This window comes from Indicator indicator, chromosome 12 (assembly GCF_027791375.1).
Source record: "Indicator indicator isolate 239-I01 chromosome 12, UM_Iind_1.1, whole genome shotgun sequence".
Lineage (NCBI taxonomy): Eukaryota > Metazoa > Chordata > Aves > Piciformes > Indicatoridae > Indicator > Indicator indicator.
In genome coordinates, this window is record NC_072021.1 from 12,976,073 (window position 1) to 12,991,662 (window position 15,590).

At 45.6% G+C, this 15,590-nt stretch overlaps 1 protein-coding gene across 1 annotated transcript in view; it reads right to left on the reverse strand.

Moving 5' to 3' along the window:
- SNTB1 (syntrophin beta 1) overlaps positions 1-4,572 on the reverse strand; it is a 102,218-nt gene extending 97,646 nt beyond the window's left edge. Inside the window, exon 1 of the mRNA XM_054385492.1 lies at positions 4,053-4,572. Within this exon, the coding sequence (XP_054241467.1) occupies positions 4,053-4,572 (520 nt within the window). The remainder of the gene's footprint in view (positions 1-4,052) is intronic.
- Between the last annotated feature and the right edge of the window lie 11,018 nt (positions 4,573-15,590).

A 15,590-nucleotide genomic window follows, 5' to 3' on the forward strand; every position in this document is an offset into this window, starting at 1 on the left:
TACATTTACTGGAAGTGTAAATAACCATGCATACAATTTGCAGTCATTGAGATTAACAGCCCTGATTGTAGTAAGCACTTACTAAGTGCTCAGTAACTCATTTTCCCCCAGTACTTGCAAGAGACATACTTTCTTGGGTAAATATTGTATTTTGTTAACCTCCCCAGAAATCTCCTGTTGTCACTACTTTACCAAAAGAAATAAGAAAACATAAGTAAGATAGAAAAATACAGCCTGTGCCTGTAGCCTATTTTACACTATTTCAACATACAATTCATGCAGGCAGAACTGCTCTGCTTCACCCACAGAAAATTTTAATAGGGTAGAAAGGGGAGAATCCTTGCAATTCTTAGAGAAACACTGTTTGGAAATTGTTACTACAGTACAGAGTGCACCATGTTTATTCTTACATTGCTTTAAATCTATGGGTTACTCCCAAGCAAGCCACAGAAGATGACTATAGTTTACTGTCCATATCCTAAAATTCACAATGCAGGGAGCTGCCTCTCACTGGGAAATTTCTGCAAACCCAGAGAGGCTGCAAGAGCCACTTCTCAAGGGAATTGTAAGCCCTGCCTTGCAATTTTGTTAGCTTAATTGGGAATCACTCAAAACCAATTAAAAACTCTAGGAACACAAAGAAGATGCTCCTTTTCCTGATACATACCTTCTACCATTATCAGAAGCTCATCTGCACACGTTTAACAAGTTAGGAAGTGATGCAATCTAAGAAAATATCCTGCAGCCAGATAGCAAAATACACAGTAATGTTTGGGTTTTCTTCACATCCAAATAGAGCTTCCTGCAGAGGGGTCCTGTCTGACATTAGCATGGGCTACTTCAATTTTCTTTTTTTACACTAAACACAGAGACAACATGTAAAGTACATCCAGCTTGGTTACAGAGCATGCCAAGGGACTGCTCTCATGTAGAATGCTTTGATAAAAAAAAACACCTTTTGTGTCTTTAGAGTCTCTTGAACGTAATCTGCTTTACACAGCGCAGGAGGGGCTGCTTGATTTTCCAAAGTGTTTATTTCAGAAGACCAAATTTAAACACAGGGAAATTATGTGTACAAACAATAGCTGTCATCATAATTTTAGCTGCCTTCCACACCTGTCGATATGCACTGTACAAGGAAGCAATCTCATTGCTCATGTAGGGAAATTCTTCATGTTCCTGAACATTGGTGATAAGTTTCATCCTGATGTACTGAACACCCAAGAAGCCAAGCCAATAAGCCCAGAATTAGAGCTTCCTCTTGCACTGCTCACTGGCTGCTTTGCTCCCCTGAACCCATGCCCAAGCTCTGATGGATTCTCTGCTCCCTTCCTCCCCACACAGGAATGCAGAAGAGACTACAGTTTATTGCTGAGCTGGTAAATGCCTCATCTAGCTAAGCAAGCAATTTTAGGAGGGACATGATGGTACACAGGGGCTCTAGCACTCTGATGTTGGGTGTGTTGAGCCATACTGACTATATCTTCACTGCTGATAACCTCTAGACCATAAGACCCTTTCCAGGAAAGCACAATGCATTAGGCAATACCCACAGCCCTGTTCTCTGTGATATAGGCCCCTCATACCTTGCTGTGCTTTTGCAAATTCATCTTTCCTGGTCTGGGAAGTCAGAAACAAGTTTCAATCTCCCTGAGAATGTACATGTTACATTTTGACTCTGGAAACACACTCTTAATTGCTCTTAATTGAAGAGCCTAGAGAGGAGCTGTGCTGGGGTCTTGCCCTGTGCCAGCACCGGCTGCTTTTTGCAATACCTACTCTCTAAGAAGTCTGGAAATAGCAAATTCCTATTGCCTAGAAGGACAGGCAAAAAAAAAAAAAACCAACCAAAACCAAAAACACAAAACAAGGCTCTCCCTCCTATGCTTCAAAGGCGAAAAAATTCCATTAGTAATAAAAAGGCTATTTTAGACTGTGTAACTGAAGAAAGATCTTCAAATTGGGGAATTGAATTGCAGAGAATTGTTTTAAACTATTTGTTCAAACAAGCCACTTACACAAAGAGGTTCCCTGCTGAAAGAGTAGCATCTTCAGGGGCAATGCTACGGCCAGCTCACATTTTGGGTACTCTACTGAAATAGCAAGAGAAAGACAGGATAAAATACTGAGTTCAGTGTCAGAATGTTTTGATTCTATGTAGGGATTACTACTAAAACATGCTGTGGATTTACAAATTTACAAATTCAATTGCAGAAGCAACCACTGGCGCACATCTGCCTTCATGGAGGAAAAAAAAATGCCAGAAAATAGCTGTGACAATGAAAGGAGTGGAGAGATGGGTGCCAAGAGTCCATGCTGAAAAGGCTTCTTTCCTACCGGCAAGAAAACCGTTTGGTTGTTTTTTTGTTTTTTGTTTTTTTTTTTTTAAAGACTCGTACAGCAGCAGTGCGTTTAGGTGCTGCTACTGCAGACACCCCACAGAGCAAGGGAGGCTGTTGCAAGCGCTACATACATCACTCATCAGATCACACCGAAGGTCAGCTGTTGCCCGGTCTGCACCCCGGGAAGCGCTTAAACTGCGTAAGCCAGCGACAGAATTTAGATGCAACAGCCTCAATCCAGACCTCAGAGTTCATATTAAGATTCCACGGGTCTGGCTGCAGCAAGGGAGGAGGAGACGCAGGTTGGTCCCGCAAACAGCACTTAAGGAGGAGAGACGCAATTGCCCTCAGCTTCTTACACCCCCACGGGGCACAAACTCCTCTGTAGTTTTCACTGTCATGTGGACAACACCAAATAGTTCTTCAGCATACACTGAAGAGGCATTTTCTCACCTTCCTTCCCCTTAAACTTTTTCCCTAACTTTATGCCCTAGTTGGTTATGCACAGGTGCTTCTCATCTGCACCTCCTAAGCAGCAGCAGTTCCTCCCTCTGCTCCTCAGAAAACACCCAAATGACACCTGTGAGAAAACGTGTGGCACCAAGAGAGCTACAGACACAGTGAGGCAGGAGCACAAGTGGCATGGAGGAAGGTGATGGCACAGGGGAAGGAGGTACCGCAACATGCCTCGAATGCCACTGACCTCTGGTTAAACGAACTTCTGGGCAAATATGCAATCACTTTATCAAACACACGCCAAGGGCATTTCTAAAGCTTTCATTCTCTCAGGTAGAGCTTGTATATTAGTCCTTGTGAAAAGATGAGGATTAAATGCCAATGAATGCCTCTTTCCTCATGAACTTGCTGTCCTGGGGAACCCTGCTCTGCTCCTCCTCATGGCCTCCCCAACACCTGCCCCATTCTGGTGGGAGTCTCCTCCACACAGGCCAACATCTGCTCAGTTTCTAAGGACGCTTTTTACAAAACTATGTCAGTCACCCTTGAGAAAGGAAACTGTTTTGCAGGGGTAGTTAATGTGTCAATGAGGCACTGCCAGCTTCATTCAAGCCTCGTTTTTCCCCTCTTCCCTAGTGGTGCGTTGGGTAGCAGAAGGGCGTAAGGAAGAATTTGAAAGCAGAAGGTTTCGGGCATTTCGAGCTGGCTGGAGAAAAGTCCCCCAAGCCCTTCACTAACGGTCTGAGGGGGCCCCTCTACTCCTTTATCCTCTCCTCTCCCCGCACCCAACTCCTCCCGCTTTTTGGGGGCTGAAAAATTGTAAAAACGTCTGTCTGGAAGATCCCTATCCCGGTGGGAGTCGACCAGTTTCCCGTTGTGACCCCTCAGCCTGGGAGCCGATCAGCCGCCGAGACAAGAGATTGGTGCAGAGCATTCCAGCGGCAACGCACGGAGGGGCTACTGGAGGGCTCGGGCGGCGGACAAGAGGAAAGAAAGTTCCAACTCAGCTCCCCGCCTGCCTATTCGTCCCTTCTCGAGCGGCTCCGTTCTTAACACATACCGTCGGGAGTCGCGGTGCGGTTCGGGGTGAGGGAGAAAAAACTCTCTTCACTGGAAAGACTCCAAGAGGAGCGTACGAGAAGCACAGAGGCAACCTCTTCATCGCCCGGCTCGGCTCCGCCGCCTCTGTGCCCCAAAGCTTCTCGCTGGCGGCCGACACGTCCCCCCGTCCCTCACCCCATTCCTGGTGCCTACCTTCCAGCAGCACCTCCTTGCCGGCCCGCTTGAGCGCCTGCACCGCCTCGTCGTGGGTAGCATCCCGCAGGTCAGTGCCGTTGACTGCCAGGATGGCATCGCCCACGTAGAGAGCCTGGGTCTGATCGGCCGCTAGCCCCTTGAAGATCTTGCTGATCAGGATGGGCATCTTGTTCTCTTTGCCCCCCTTGATGCTGATGCCTAGCCCGCCCATCTCCTGCTTCAGCACCTTCACGCACCGCTTCTTGTTGGAGACGACCTCAGGCACCTGCTCCGGGGGGTCGGTGAAGGCGGTGCGCACCGCCGCCGCTCCGCCGCCCTCGGCCCCGCGGCACGCCGCCCCATCGCCGCTCAAGCCGTTGTGGGCCGCGCCGTCGGGGCGCTCCTCGCCGCTCAGCACCAGCGCCTCGCCGCCCAAGTTGGCCAGCACTTTGTGCCAGCGCTCCCGCACCAAAACTTCCAGCCAGCCGCTGCGCTGCGCCCGGCCGCCCCCGCCGCCACCCGCCGCCGCTACCGCCATCTTAGGAGCATGCTGGAAGCGCGGCGAGTGACGGCACCCCCGGCACGGCGCGACTGCACCGGACTTCAGCCGGGGGGCGGCGAGCTCCCGGCGCGGCGGGGTGGGGCGAGGAGCCGCGGCCGCCCCCCCGGGGCCGCGCCGGGGCGGGAGCACCTGGCGGCACCGCCCGTTGCCGTCTGGGCGTGGGGGGGGGGATGTGTATGCTTGTGTGTGCCTCTGTGTGAGCACACACGTGTGTGTCTGCATATGTGTGTGTGAGCACGTGTGCGTGCGAGCACACCTCTGTGTATATCTGCATGTGCAGGTGTACCTCTATGCGGGTGTGGGTGCATATGTGTCAGTGTGCATGACCATGTGTGTGACACCATGGTGTCATGACCCTCTCACAGACACATCACGGGGTCACATCCTCACTGTTTTGCCCTCTTTGTTGGAGGGCAGGCTGACATTTAGCACTGAAAGGACCAGGACTTTTTTACAAAGTGAATTATATTTAATAGGTGGCACAAAAGCAGTTAAATTTCAGTTGTATGGAAGTAGAATCCAAGTTGGTTTACAGCTTTGTAGGATGAAGATGGTAGGTGAATGTCATGCATACTTCTGCACATTTTGAACCAGTATCATTTGCCTTTTGGTTAAAAAGTTTTAAGGCTCATGGAGGCCACATTTCCCATTTTGAAGATTTTTCTCATGCTCACTTACCTCCTAGGAAGTGATTTGATGCCTGATGAGGGACTTGAAGTTCCAAGTGAGGCACCAGACAGGACAAAACTTTTACACTGTCAGTTTGGAGATGCCACCAGCAGACCCAGAAGTGCTGACCCACAGTGACGTGACTGTACAAAACCCAAACACCTCAGAAACTCTGAGCTCTATCTCCTTTCTAAGCTGGGCTGAAAACTCCAGCAGTTCTGGACTGTTTACTGTATATGGGAGCAACATACTAAGGAGACCGGAGTGGTCAGTGAAGTGATTCATCCCATTCATTTAATTGATCCTGTTCATTTCAGTCACACAAGTCACATGGGCCCCTGAATGCCCCATCTTGCTCCTCTCTGAAGCAGTATCATTCATTTTTGGCACAGGGGAGATTTGCTTCCAGCTACGCACAAGTGCTCCAGTGGTCTGGACAACTTGGGACTCACCTCCTCAGTGTGGATGGGATCCTACGTACTGGATCATCTCTGATGAGGGTTTCTCAGACCATGCCCCTTGCACTGGACTACACAAAACACATCCCCTTTTCCTCCAAATGCCAGCAAATGGAGGACTCAACCCTCCTTCATCTGCAGCCTCACCCAGGCTTTGCGTGGGTCTCCTCCCTGGAAGGAATGCAACCTTGCCTAGGGAGAGTGGAACCCACAGGCAATGGGTTATTCAGGGATAATGGATGGGTGGAGAAAAAAGCAGAGTGAAGAAAGGTATTTTCATTTCTCATGTAAATTAATGCAAGGTGAAAAGCTATAATTAATTTTTCAGGACTGTGAATCCAGAGTGAAAAGAAGCATTTCCCACAAAACTTGAACAAAACACCTAAGCCCAAGACAGAATGAATCTGTAACACACCCTTTTCTCCAGCATTTCTCACTAGCTAATTTAGGTACCTCACGTAAAACACCCTGGGTGTTTGGGTTGGTGGGATTTTTAAATCTCACTCCCAGGTGCCAGATATAGTGAATGAGCGTGCTTGTTCTCTTCCAGCAACTTCAGGCAGCCAAGAGAAGGATGGGGAGGAAAGGACAGGTGTGCAAAAATCAGGTGATGCAATGCTGGCAAAAATCAGGTGTTGCAATGCTGGCTGTTGTAGCACTCACACCCCCATCTAGTTGTGAGCCAAACTGACCAGGCCAAATTATAAAATAGTATCTCTGTTTCCCAAGGGATCAGCTCTTATCAATTACTTCATATTTTTTCTTCATGAATTAGTAAAGAATCAGTTCTGCTGTTAATGGAAATGTGTCTCTACATTTTTATGTCATTTCTGAAAATTTGCAAGGAAAAAATATTCAGATGGTTTCTGAAAAGGTGGTAGAGAAAGGAAAGGAAATGTTTCATTCCTCACACTTCTCCTTCAGCATAGTGTGCGCTCACCTGTGTTCTCTGTGTCTGATTCTCCAGTGGGCTTCCCATGGAACTGCCTTGTATAGGCAAATGCACCGCATGTATCTGAGTTATGTTATTTTCATTTCCCATTCCAGCAATAACTAATAACGTTTGCCAGGGCCAGCATCTGGCACACTGGTCCCTGCTACGATAAAAATCTTTAGAGCAGTCTCTTTGCCTCCTCCTTCCTGCTTCTCCCCACTTTCAAGTTGTAAGAAAATAGAAGTGACATTTTAATCTTGAAAATAAAAGTAAAAATAAGATACTGTAAAAGATGCTAAGGCAAAGACCCAATACAAGCAGCCTCCCAGACTGTCTCTCTACATGGAGACAGTGTGATTGATATCTGATGCTTGTGCTTCCCTGTCTAGGTGCACAAGCTCATAATTCTGTTTGTGCACTGTGAGTCTTTCTGTACCCCAAGAGCAACTTCTGGCTGCCTAACTAAGGATGAGACTTCTTTGCTGGAACATCCACTAATCAACAGCCTTGCCTCAGGTCACACTTGCAAGGGTAGTTTCTGAAATGCACATTCATGTAGCAGGAGCAGGAACAGAAGATAACAACAAATGTTTACTTATGTGTCCAGCTACTTAATGCTCAGGTTTGCCACAGAGAAAATTGTTACTGCAAAGTCAGCTGCTTATCTCTAGTGGTTTCCAATGCATGGCAGAATACAAACTCCTAATTTCAGCTACAAGCTTCCCCTGGCAGTGCTGTTTCTGACCTAAGCTGTAAATACCCACACTGGAGCTACGATATTCTGTGTGACTGCCGGGAAGCCAGGGTGTATGGTAGGATGGGCAGAGCACTCTGTACTCTAGTTGCTAGAAAGGCTTCCAGCATAGAAAAAACTTAGCAAAAGTCTCTCTTCATCACTTGCCCTTCTGACAGGGTCTGCTGTGAAAAGTGGACCCTATCAAACAAGTCGGATAATCATCTTTTGCCATTTCTACTGTAGCAGCGTGTAAAAACATGAACTAGATGAGGGCCCCTTTTGCTCATGCTGTATAAACAAATTGTTAGGCAAGACAATGCTAATAGCTGCTGCTAAGTAGTTTTTTGATCTGTGGGGGACTGTAGGCCCAGTTAACACCAAGAAGTTGGTGGAAGAAGTGGAAGAAGTAATTCAGTGAACTGGGAAAAGTTTGGAAAGTACTCTCTGGGACAAGGAGCACCAATGCACATCCAGGTCAGAAGTGCAGCAGCAATATCTGAAGCACTGCTTGGGTGCTCAAGCAAGGGGAAAGGGTTTGTGGTCTGTGTGTGCAGGCAAGAACAAAAATACAGGAAAAGCAATGCAGAAAGGGCAGTGAGGGTGATGCCAAGGATCTTCCTCAGGCTCAGCTTTGCTAGAGAGGCTACAGGAGAATGAGAAAGACCACTGCCTCTTCTTGGCTTTTTTTCCCGTCTTGTTTTCACGCAAAGAGGTCATCATTCATGACTTATGTAAATAAACTGGCCTCCTGACAGCAAAAAGGTTGCAAGGCCACATATACAAGCTTGCCACTCAGGCAGCAATGCAGGAAACACAGCTCTCACTCTGCATTCCGGTGGAAAAGATAAGGACATTGTGACTTCTTTACTAACTGCGCTATTCTATAGCGGAGATGTATTTCTTGAAAGGCTTTTGAATGACACTTGAAACATTCTAGTGCTTTCATTCTTCCTTTGTTTTGCATTGTTATTGTAGTAATGATAGCTTAAACCCAGCTCCTCTGAAAGTCTGATAAATTGGAAACACGGTTGTGATTCTTAAGCAGATTTCAGATGATGAAGGAAAATCAGGTCTGGATAATGATGTTCCCATCTTGTTACCCTGACACCAACCAGCACAGCAGACAGATCTAGACAGGAAGGAAGTCCAGTGTCAGAAGCCCAGTGCTGGAAACCCGACAAGTAATGAGAGAGCTGGAAGGGAGTCCAGCTCCTCCAGTGATCCCAAACAGTGCCACAGCCAAGATTAAGTCTTCCTGAGAAACGTGCTTGAACTAACCTGACTTTTTCCCCCATAGCAGCCCCACCTATGGCTATGCACGTGGGGATGCAGCAGGGCAAACTCCAGCCCTGATGCAGTTCTCTCTATTGCAGGGACCTCAAATCAGACTGGAGTCATGCCTTGCAAAAGGCACTGCTGGTGGTGGCCTGGCAACCTAGCTAATCCCCCTGGGAAATCCACCCCTTCCTCAGTGTCAAAGGAGCCTGTTGGCCTTAAAATCAGCATTGAGAAATTCTTACTTACTCATGCTGGTGGGGTTAAAAGGATGTCGAGAACATCTGAAGATCTTCATAATCTGAAGGTTGCATTATGGTTTATTTTGACAACTATGAAAGCATTGTTTTTCTTTTCCTAGTTTGAATATACTCAGGTTTTTACACACATTATGGCATTAAAAACCAAAATTAATTCATAGCTGTTTGCCAGCAAATGCTTTATGCATTCAGCTTTTGAAAGCAGGAACCTACTTGTACGTGCATGAAAGAAATATGTGTGTGAAATCTGTATGTACATCTACCCAAGTCACATGTTAGCTAGGCAAACTGAGAAAATGTTCCCACAGCTGGAGAATTACGGGCCTGGCTGCAAATGAACATGTTTCTCTTCTGCAAAGACAGTTTCTTCTTCACTCCGTTCTGGGGCTAGTTCCTGCTACCATTCAGATTGCTTTAAAATAGACAGGATTAGGCTCAGAGCCCTAGAAACTCTTGCATTGGCTTCACACAATTTTAGGAAAGACCTAAACCGAACAAACTCTGAAAATAAATGTTCACAGCTACAGTGCCGACACTATAGCAGAGTTTTTCCTATCTTAGTGTCCTGCATTGACTTTGCAGATCTCTTTCAGAGCCTTAGTTTCTTAACTTTTTCATTCCAAGTTAGTTTTATCCTGTCAGTTAGCAGTTTCTTGAATTAGTTTATCTCTTGCATACTGAACTCCCCTTACTCGCTAAGATCGATGTGTTTTAAATGCCAAGATCAGAGGTTTGTATTGTAGCTGATTTTTGCATGTATAATAATGAGGAAAATGGTGGTGAAGCCCTAGATTTCATCCAACGTGTTAAAGCCCTAGTTTTTCTTTTCATTAGAAACAGGTTAGTCTGGTTGGGTGTCAAAGCAACAAAAGTATTTTTACCATCTTATTCTTCCCTGATCTTATTTTGTTTAATGCTGCAGGGGTGTGACATGTCATGTGTTACAACCACGTGATTTTACTCCATAGCCCAAAGGCTTCATGCCTATGTCCTTGACCTGTAAAATCATGTGCATTACTGCAAGACTCTCTTGGAGGAGCCCTGCCTCTCACCCTACTCATGCTATGTCACCTGTTAAGGACAACATCCGTGTCACCTTTGGACTTCTCCTGCCCTAGAGTCTCCTGTGATATTTGCTGCTCATCTCTCTCCAGACATCTTTGCCAGCCGCCCGCTGCCCTACAGCAGGAGAGAGACTGTGCTGCTGTGCAGGTGCCAGAAGTGTTTGATTCCTTTGTGCGAAGTAGTTTGGCTAGAAAAGCTAGTTTGCTCCTTCTGTAGCCTTGAGCTGCAGCTGTACCCTGGCACAGGTGAACTAAGGTCAACTCACCCCCTTTTCATGCCACTCCCAGGGCCATAAATCAACCTCTTAGTGTGGTGGGAAACAGAGACAAGTCTGCTAGGACAGAACAGAATTAAGAGAGAAGTATATAATTTAGAAGCAGGCAGTTCTCCAAGGCTGGTCCTGCAATGATGCTGAGCTTATGCTATGACTCCAGCACAAGTTTGACTTCCAAGAGCAGTCCCCAGCCTGATGATGATGGTCGCCTTAGGAGTCCTCCAGGACCCTACCTACCTGTCCTTCTGAGAGAAGTAACTTGATACTCCAAGAACAAGAGATGTCCCAGTTCTTTGTGCTTCTGAAGCACCTTTCTACCTCATCATCACAAGAGAGAGCAAAGAAGTTAGGCAGTCCCTCTGAACTCTGCACTGAAGCAATGAACCAACAACTGGGATCTTACTCCCACCGGTTGCGAGGCAGAAAGGCATTGGAGGGGAAGTAGTGGATTACTCAGGAAATGCCTTGTGCTACACAGGTGATAAAGGCATAAAGCCTGCTCCACTGAGCAGTGGGAGAGTATAAAGCTATCACTGGAACACTGGGAATAACAGTACTCACCTTCAGATCCTCTATAATATGATTTTATTTTGCATGTGTATTTGGCATTTGCCTCTTATTTTTGTTTTCTTTTGAGCTCTGCAAAGGCTTAGTTCCTCACCTTGCTTCAGATGGTATCTGTGCTAGTTCTCTTCTCACAGCATTGTAAATTAGATGTAAATCCAGGGAGGGCAATGGAAAACTGATCTCAGAGAAAAGAGAATCAGCTTCAGTGTATTTTTGATTCTTTGATGTTTCTCTTGTGTTCTAGAAATCAGACAGGAAGTGCCTACAATAGGGTAGGATGGGAACCATACATTCTGGGGAGTTAAGACACTGAATTTATTTGCCCAGATGAAATTATAAGGCAGGTCTAGGAGGGAAAAATTGAAAACCTGCTTTTATTTTGGTGTAATCAGTTAGCTTTCCACGGACAGGTATCACCTGAAAGAAAAGTAGAGTGAGAGCCAAGCAAGGAAGAGAAGCTGTGTCAGGCAGGGTAAGAGCAGATCCTTTACACAAAATAAATCCATTCACCACTAAAATTGTAGTATTGGGGCTTTATTTAGTTTTTGTATAATATAAATCAAAAATAGGTTGTTAAAATGAGTAGTATTAGAAACTATACAATGTATTAAACAACTGGAGGAATAGTCAGTTAGCCAAGTACACTTCCTCTGGCAGTATGGCTCTACCACATGTAATGAGACAAAACATATGGGGAAGAAGGGGAGGATTTTAGCAGAACATGCTCCTTCATGCTACTGCAAATACAGAATAGCTTTCTTACTAGATTTGAACTGAGACAAATAAGCATGAGCCTCTGAAATCCAGCACCAAGAACACACAGGAGGGTAGCTCTGGACAGCTTCCCAGTTGCCTAGAGCAGTGTTTCTCATTTCTTTTCTGGGTGGCAATCCATTATTAAAACATAAACAAAAAAAGCATGATTTCTATACATGTACTATGAGAGTACAAATGCATTCATGACAGGAGTGATAAGCTTGTGTAACTGGAGTGTGTGCTTGGCCGGAGAACACAAAATTCCTAAAGACACTGTTAGTTTGAGCCTATGGAAATGAGATCTCTTTGATCTAGACTCTTAATGTTGTTTTAAGGCTGGCAGGGAATTGCAGATGGCAGAGCTAGAAGCAGCCTGGCAAAACATCTCCCCCTCTGTGTTGGGGCCCACATGGCAATTGGGACCACCAATCCAGGGCAGTGATGATCTTGGAGCACAGCCTAAAATCCAGGAGAAGGTTTTACTCAGGGATATGCACCACACACTGCCACACTTGTTAGCAGTCAAAAGTTTTGACTTCTGCTAATCTTTCACAGTTTTCCTCTGTCCTGTTTGAGGGTAGCAGCTACAGCTTATTGAAAAGCAACATTATTTGGTGGTAGAACCTTTCTACTTTATATTATATTTTTTTTTCCACAATTTTGTTCATATGATACTGTAGCAAAATTCCTTTCACTGCCAGGAAGCTCTCTGAGCCCAGTGCTGGCAGTGGAAGTGAAATCAATGTGAACACTTACAGATCTGAACAGCTGTAAATGTTCATCAGGGTTTGTAACAATCAGACAGCTCCAGGCCAAAAAGACCCAAGACATACAGATTTTTGTGTGCCTTTGCACACAACACTGGGGGGTCATGCTCCACTGACATTTGCAGGGCTCCCACAATTCATGGTGTAGAGTTGCAGAAGAAAATCTAGCTGGAGATAACCATAGAGCTCTAAGGCTTCTGGTACTGGACATCTGTACAACAAATGTGCAACATCTGTTGTCTCATGGAGAGTGTTTGTTGCTTTAAGAAAATCCCCAGCATATTGTGGTCTTGGCATAGGGTAAGGATGGTTTGGGAAATCTCACCTCTTGGATGGGACATCTGGCACATGGCAAATGGAGTTGCTATTGTGAGGGTCTCTGCAACAGAGTCTTCTGCTGAATTGAGTGAGACCCCAGGAGCCACCTGATCAGTTGCTGGAGTCCAGCTGGGTCAAGGTCTTACATGGATTATTTTATACTAGGACCAAAACATCCCTTAACTATCTTTACTGTGTGCAAAAGGCTGTTGTACATGACCATTTCTGCATCTTCAAGAACAACTTCTACTGAGTATTTAGAAGTGGCTTATCCAGCCACACAGTGTCAACAAAATGGTTTAAACACAGTAGGAGCTTCCTGTGAGAATCTCTGGGACTGCCCAGATTTCCCACATGGACTCCCACCTAATTCCTCCTACAGGAATTAGACAAAGGTTTTGCTGTGAAAGTATCTGGGAGCTCAGACAATCACAGATTTATAGAACTGTTGAGGTTGGAAGAGACCTTTGAGATCATCAAGCCCAACTTATTACCTTGTCTCAGATCAGTCCCTGTGCTACCTTTGCAGAGACTAGCTGGGACCTCTGGGACCAACTGGGGAACTAATGCCTAAGTGTGAAGAGTGTGCACTGTGGCATAGCTATGATACCAGCTGCACTGTAGCTGTAACTACAGGACACACTTAAGTGTCTACAACTTAAATTCTTGCTATCCAGGTCTTCTCTCTCAACTGCAGGAGTCTTGGAAGTCCTAGAATGGTAAACTCCTTCAGAATCACAAGTGAAGCCCTGGGATGAGAGTCAAAGACCCTGGAAGCAAGGCACCACTTCTGTGCTCTCTTTTGGATCAGTTTTAGTGGTAAAATCAAGACAAAATTTTCTTTTTACATGGTTTTGCTGCAGAAGTTCTTCGAGAATTATTTTTAATACAACCCATTCAGTGTGTTCAAAGGATGAGTTAGGGAAAGAGACTATAGTGTCTCACTTAGGCCTATTTCCATCTGCCCTTGAAGCAATACTAGGAGACCAGACAGCACAAGGTCCTTCCTGGGAGGGCTCGAGCACTGTCTGTCACAGACAGTAGACTTTTATAGGTGGTCTGAATTCAAGTTTCAAGCTTGTCTCAAAGCTGCAAATTTAATCCATGTCCTGGTCACTGTACCTTTTTGGGATTCTGTTTGAAACCCAGCTTTGGATGTTGTGAACTACAGTTACATTTGAGCTCAGTGCATTGGCCTGTTTGGATAAAATGTGTCAGCTTTTGTTGAGACTCACTAAGAAACCCAGAGGATTCATGCTTCTCTTCTGATCCTTTGAATTACTCTCAGAAGGTTTTCCCCAATGGAATGTTAAGTTCAAATTTATACTCAGTTTCTTGAAATACTTCTCTGGTTTCTTAAGAAGCTTTGAAGGAAACACCACTGTCCAACAGATGGATGCAGTAAAAGGGAATATAGGACCATAAATAAAGCAAATTTTCTTTCTATGCTTTCCTATCCCACAACTCTCATAATTTTCCCCTGTACAGCTTTGCAGACAGCAGGTTTTCCTGTGTTGCCCACGATTACCTTATCACTAAAATCACCCATGTGGTGAGAAACAGACTGGATGAATGAGTGATAAGGAGGGGGGAAATTAGATTGTTAGTGATCCGTGGCCTAGTGTAATCTCAGGGATTGATATTGGGGCCAATACTGCTTAATGTCTTTATTAATGGGATGATGGGATAAAGTGCACGCTCAGTGAGTTTTTGGGTAAGCAATCAATAGCCTGGAGGACAAGGCTGTTATTCAGAGGGACTTGGACAGGCTGGAGAGATGAGCTGACAAGTACTCATCAAGTTCAGCAAACATCAGTGCCGGTTCCTGCAACTGGCCCAGAATAACTCACTTCACGAGCACAGGCTGAGGGCCAAGGGGCTAGATAGCAGCTTTGCAGAGAGGACCAGGGGGTCTAGCTGAACTGTATGTCCTTGCAGCAATGACATACTAGGCTGTATTACTAAAATTGTTGCCAGCAGGAGGGAAGTGATTCCTCTCCCTTCATTTACCACCTAAAAGATTGCAGTGTGACCAGTTTTGGGCTCCCCAGTGCAAGAAAGACATTGACAAACTGGAGCAAGTCCCATGGGGGGGTCACTGAGATGAGCAGGGGCTGAAGCACATGTAAGAAGAGAGGCTGAGATAGCTGGGCTTGTTCAGCTTGGAGAAGGCTCAGGGGGTTCTTAATGCAGTTTACGGATACCTAATAGAAAGTGTCTTCTGTAGAGAAGACACAGACAGGCTCTTCTCAGGATGTTGAGGGAAGAAACAGACACAATTTGAAATGTGGAAAAATTAATATAAAAACATCAGGATTCCTAAGGGAGTTGGGGGAATCCCACAAGGGTGGTCAAATATTAAAACAGAGGCCCAGAAGGATTGTGAATCTCCTTGCTTGCAGATATTGCAATATCAACTGGACAAAGGCCTGAGTAACCTGTGCTATCCCATACCCTGCTCTGAGCAGAAGGCTGGACTGTAGGTCTTCAGAGGTTCTGTGATTTTGTAACTCTGAGTTAGCTGAAGAGAAGATAGGGTCAGCAGAGATCTGTGCTTTCCCAGTCACATCAGTCAGCTTGTTCTTCAGCAGCAGGTCAGCAGAGCACACTCCACTGCACATATCAGTTGTGCCTTCCCTATTTTTAGCAGATGCTGGAAAATGAGTAAGTGGTGGATACAGCCATGTTGGCTGTCCATCAACACCATTTAGTGACCTGGACCTAATTCACCTCCCACTGAAGCACATTACAAGATACTCATCCATACAATGGGATTTGATGCAGGACACACAGAAAGCTGCAACATTTGAGGCATAAGTTACAGTAGCTCAGTATAGAATTATCCCCGGCTCTCTCCCAGCTCTCCATCACATACACACACACACTCATCCCTATACATGTACAACCTTCTTTGT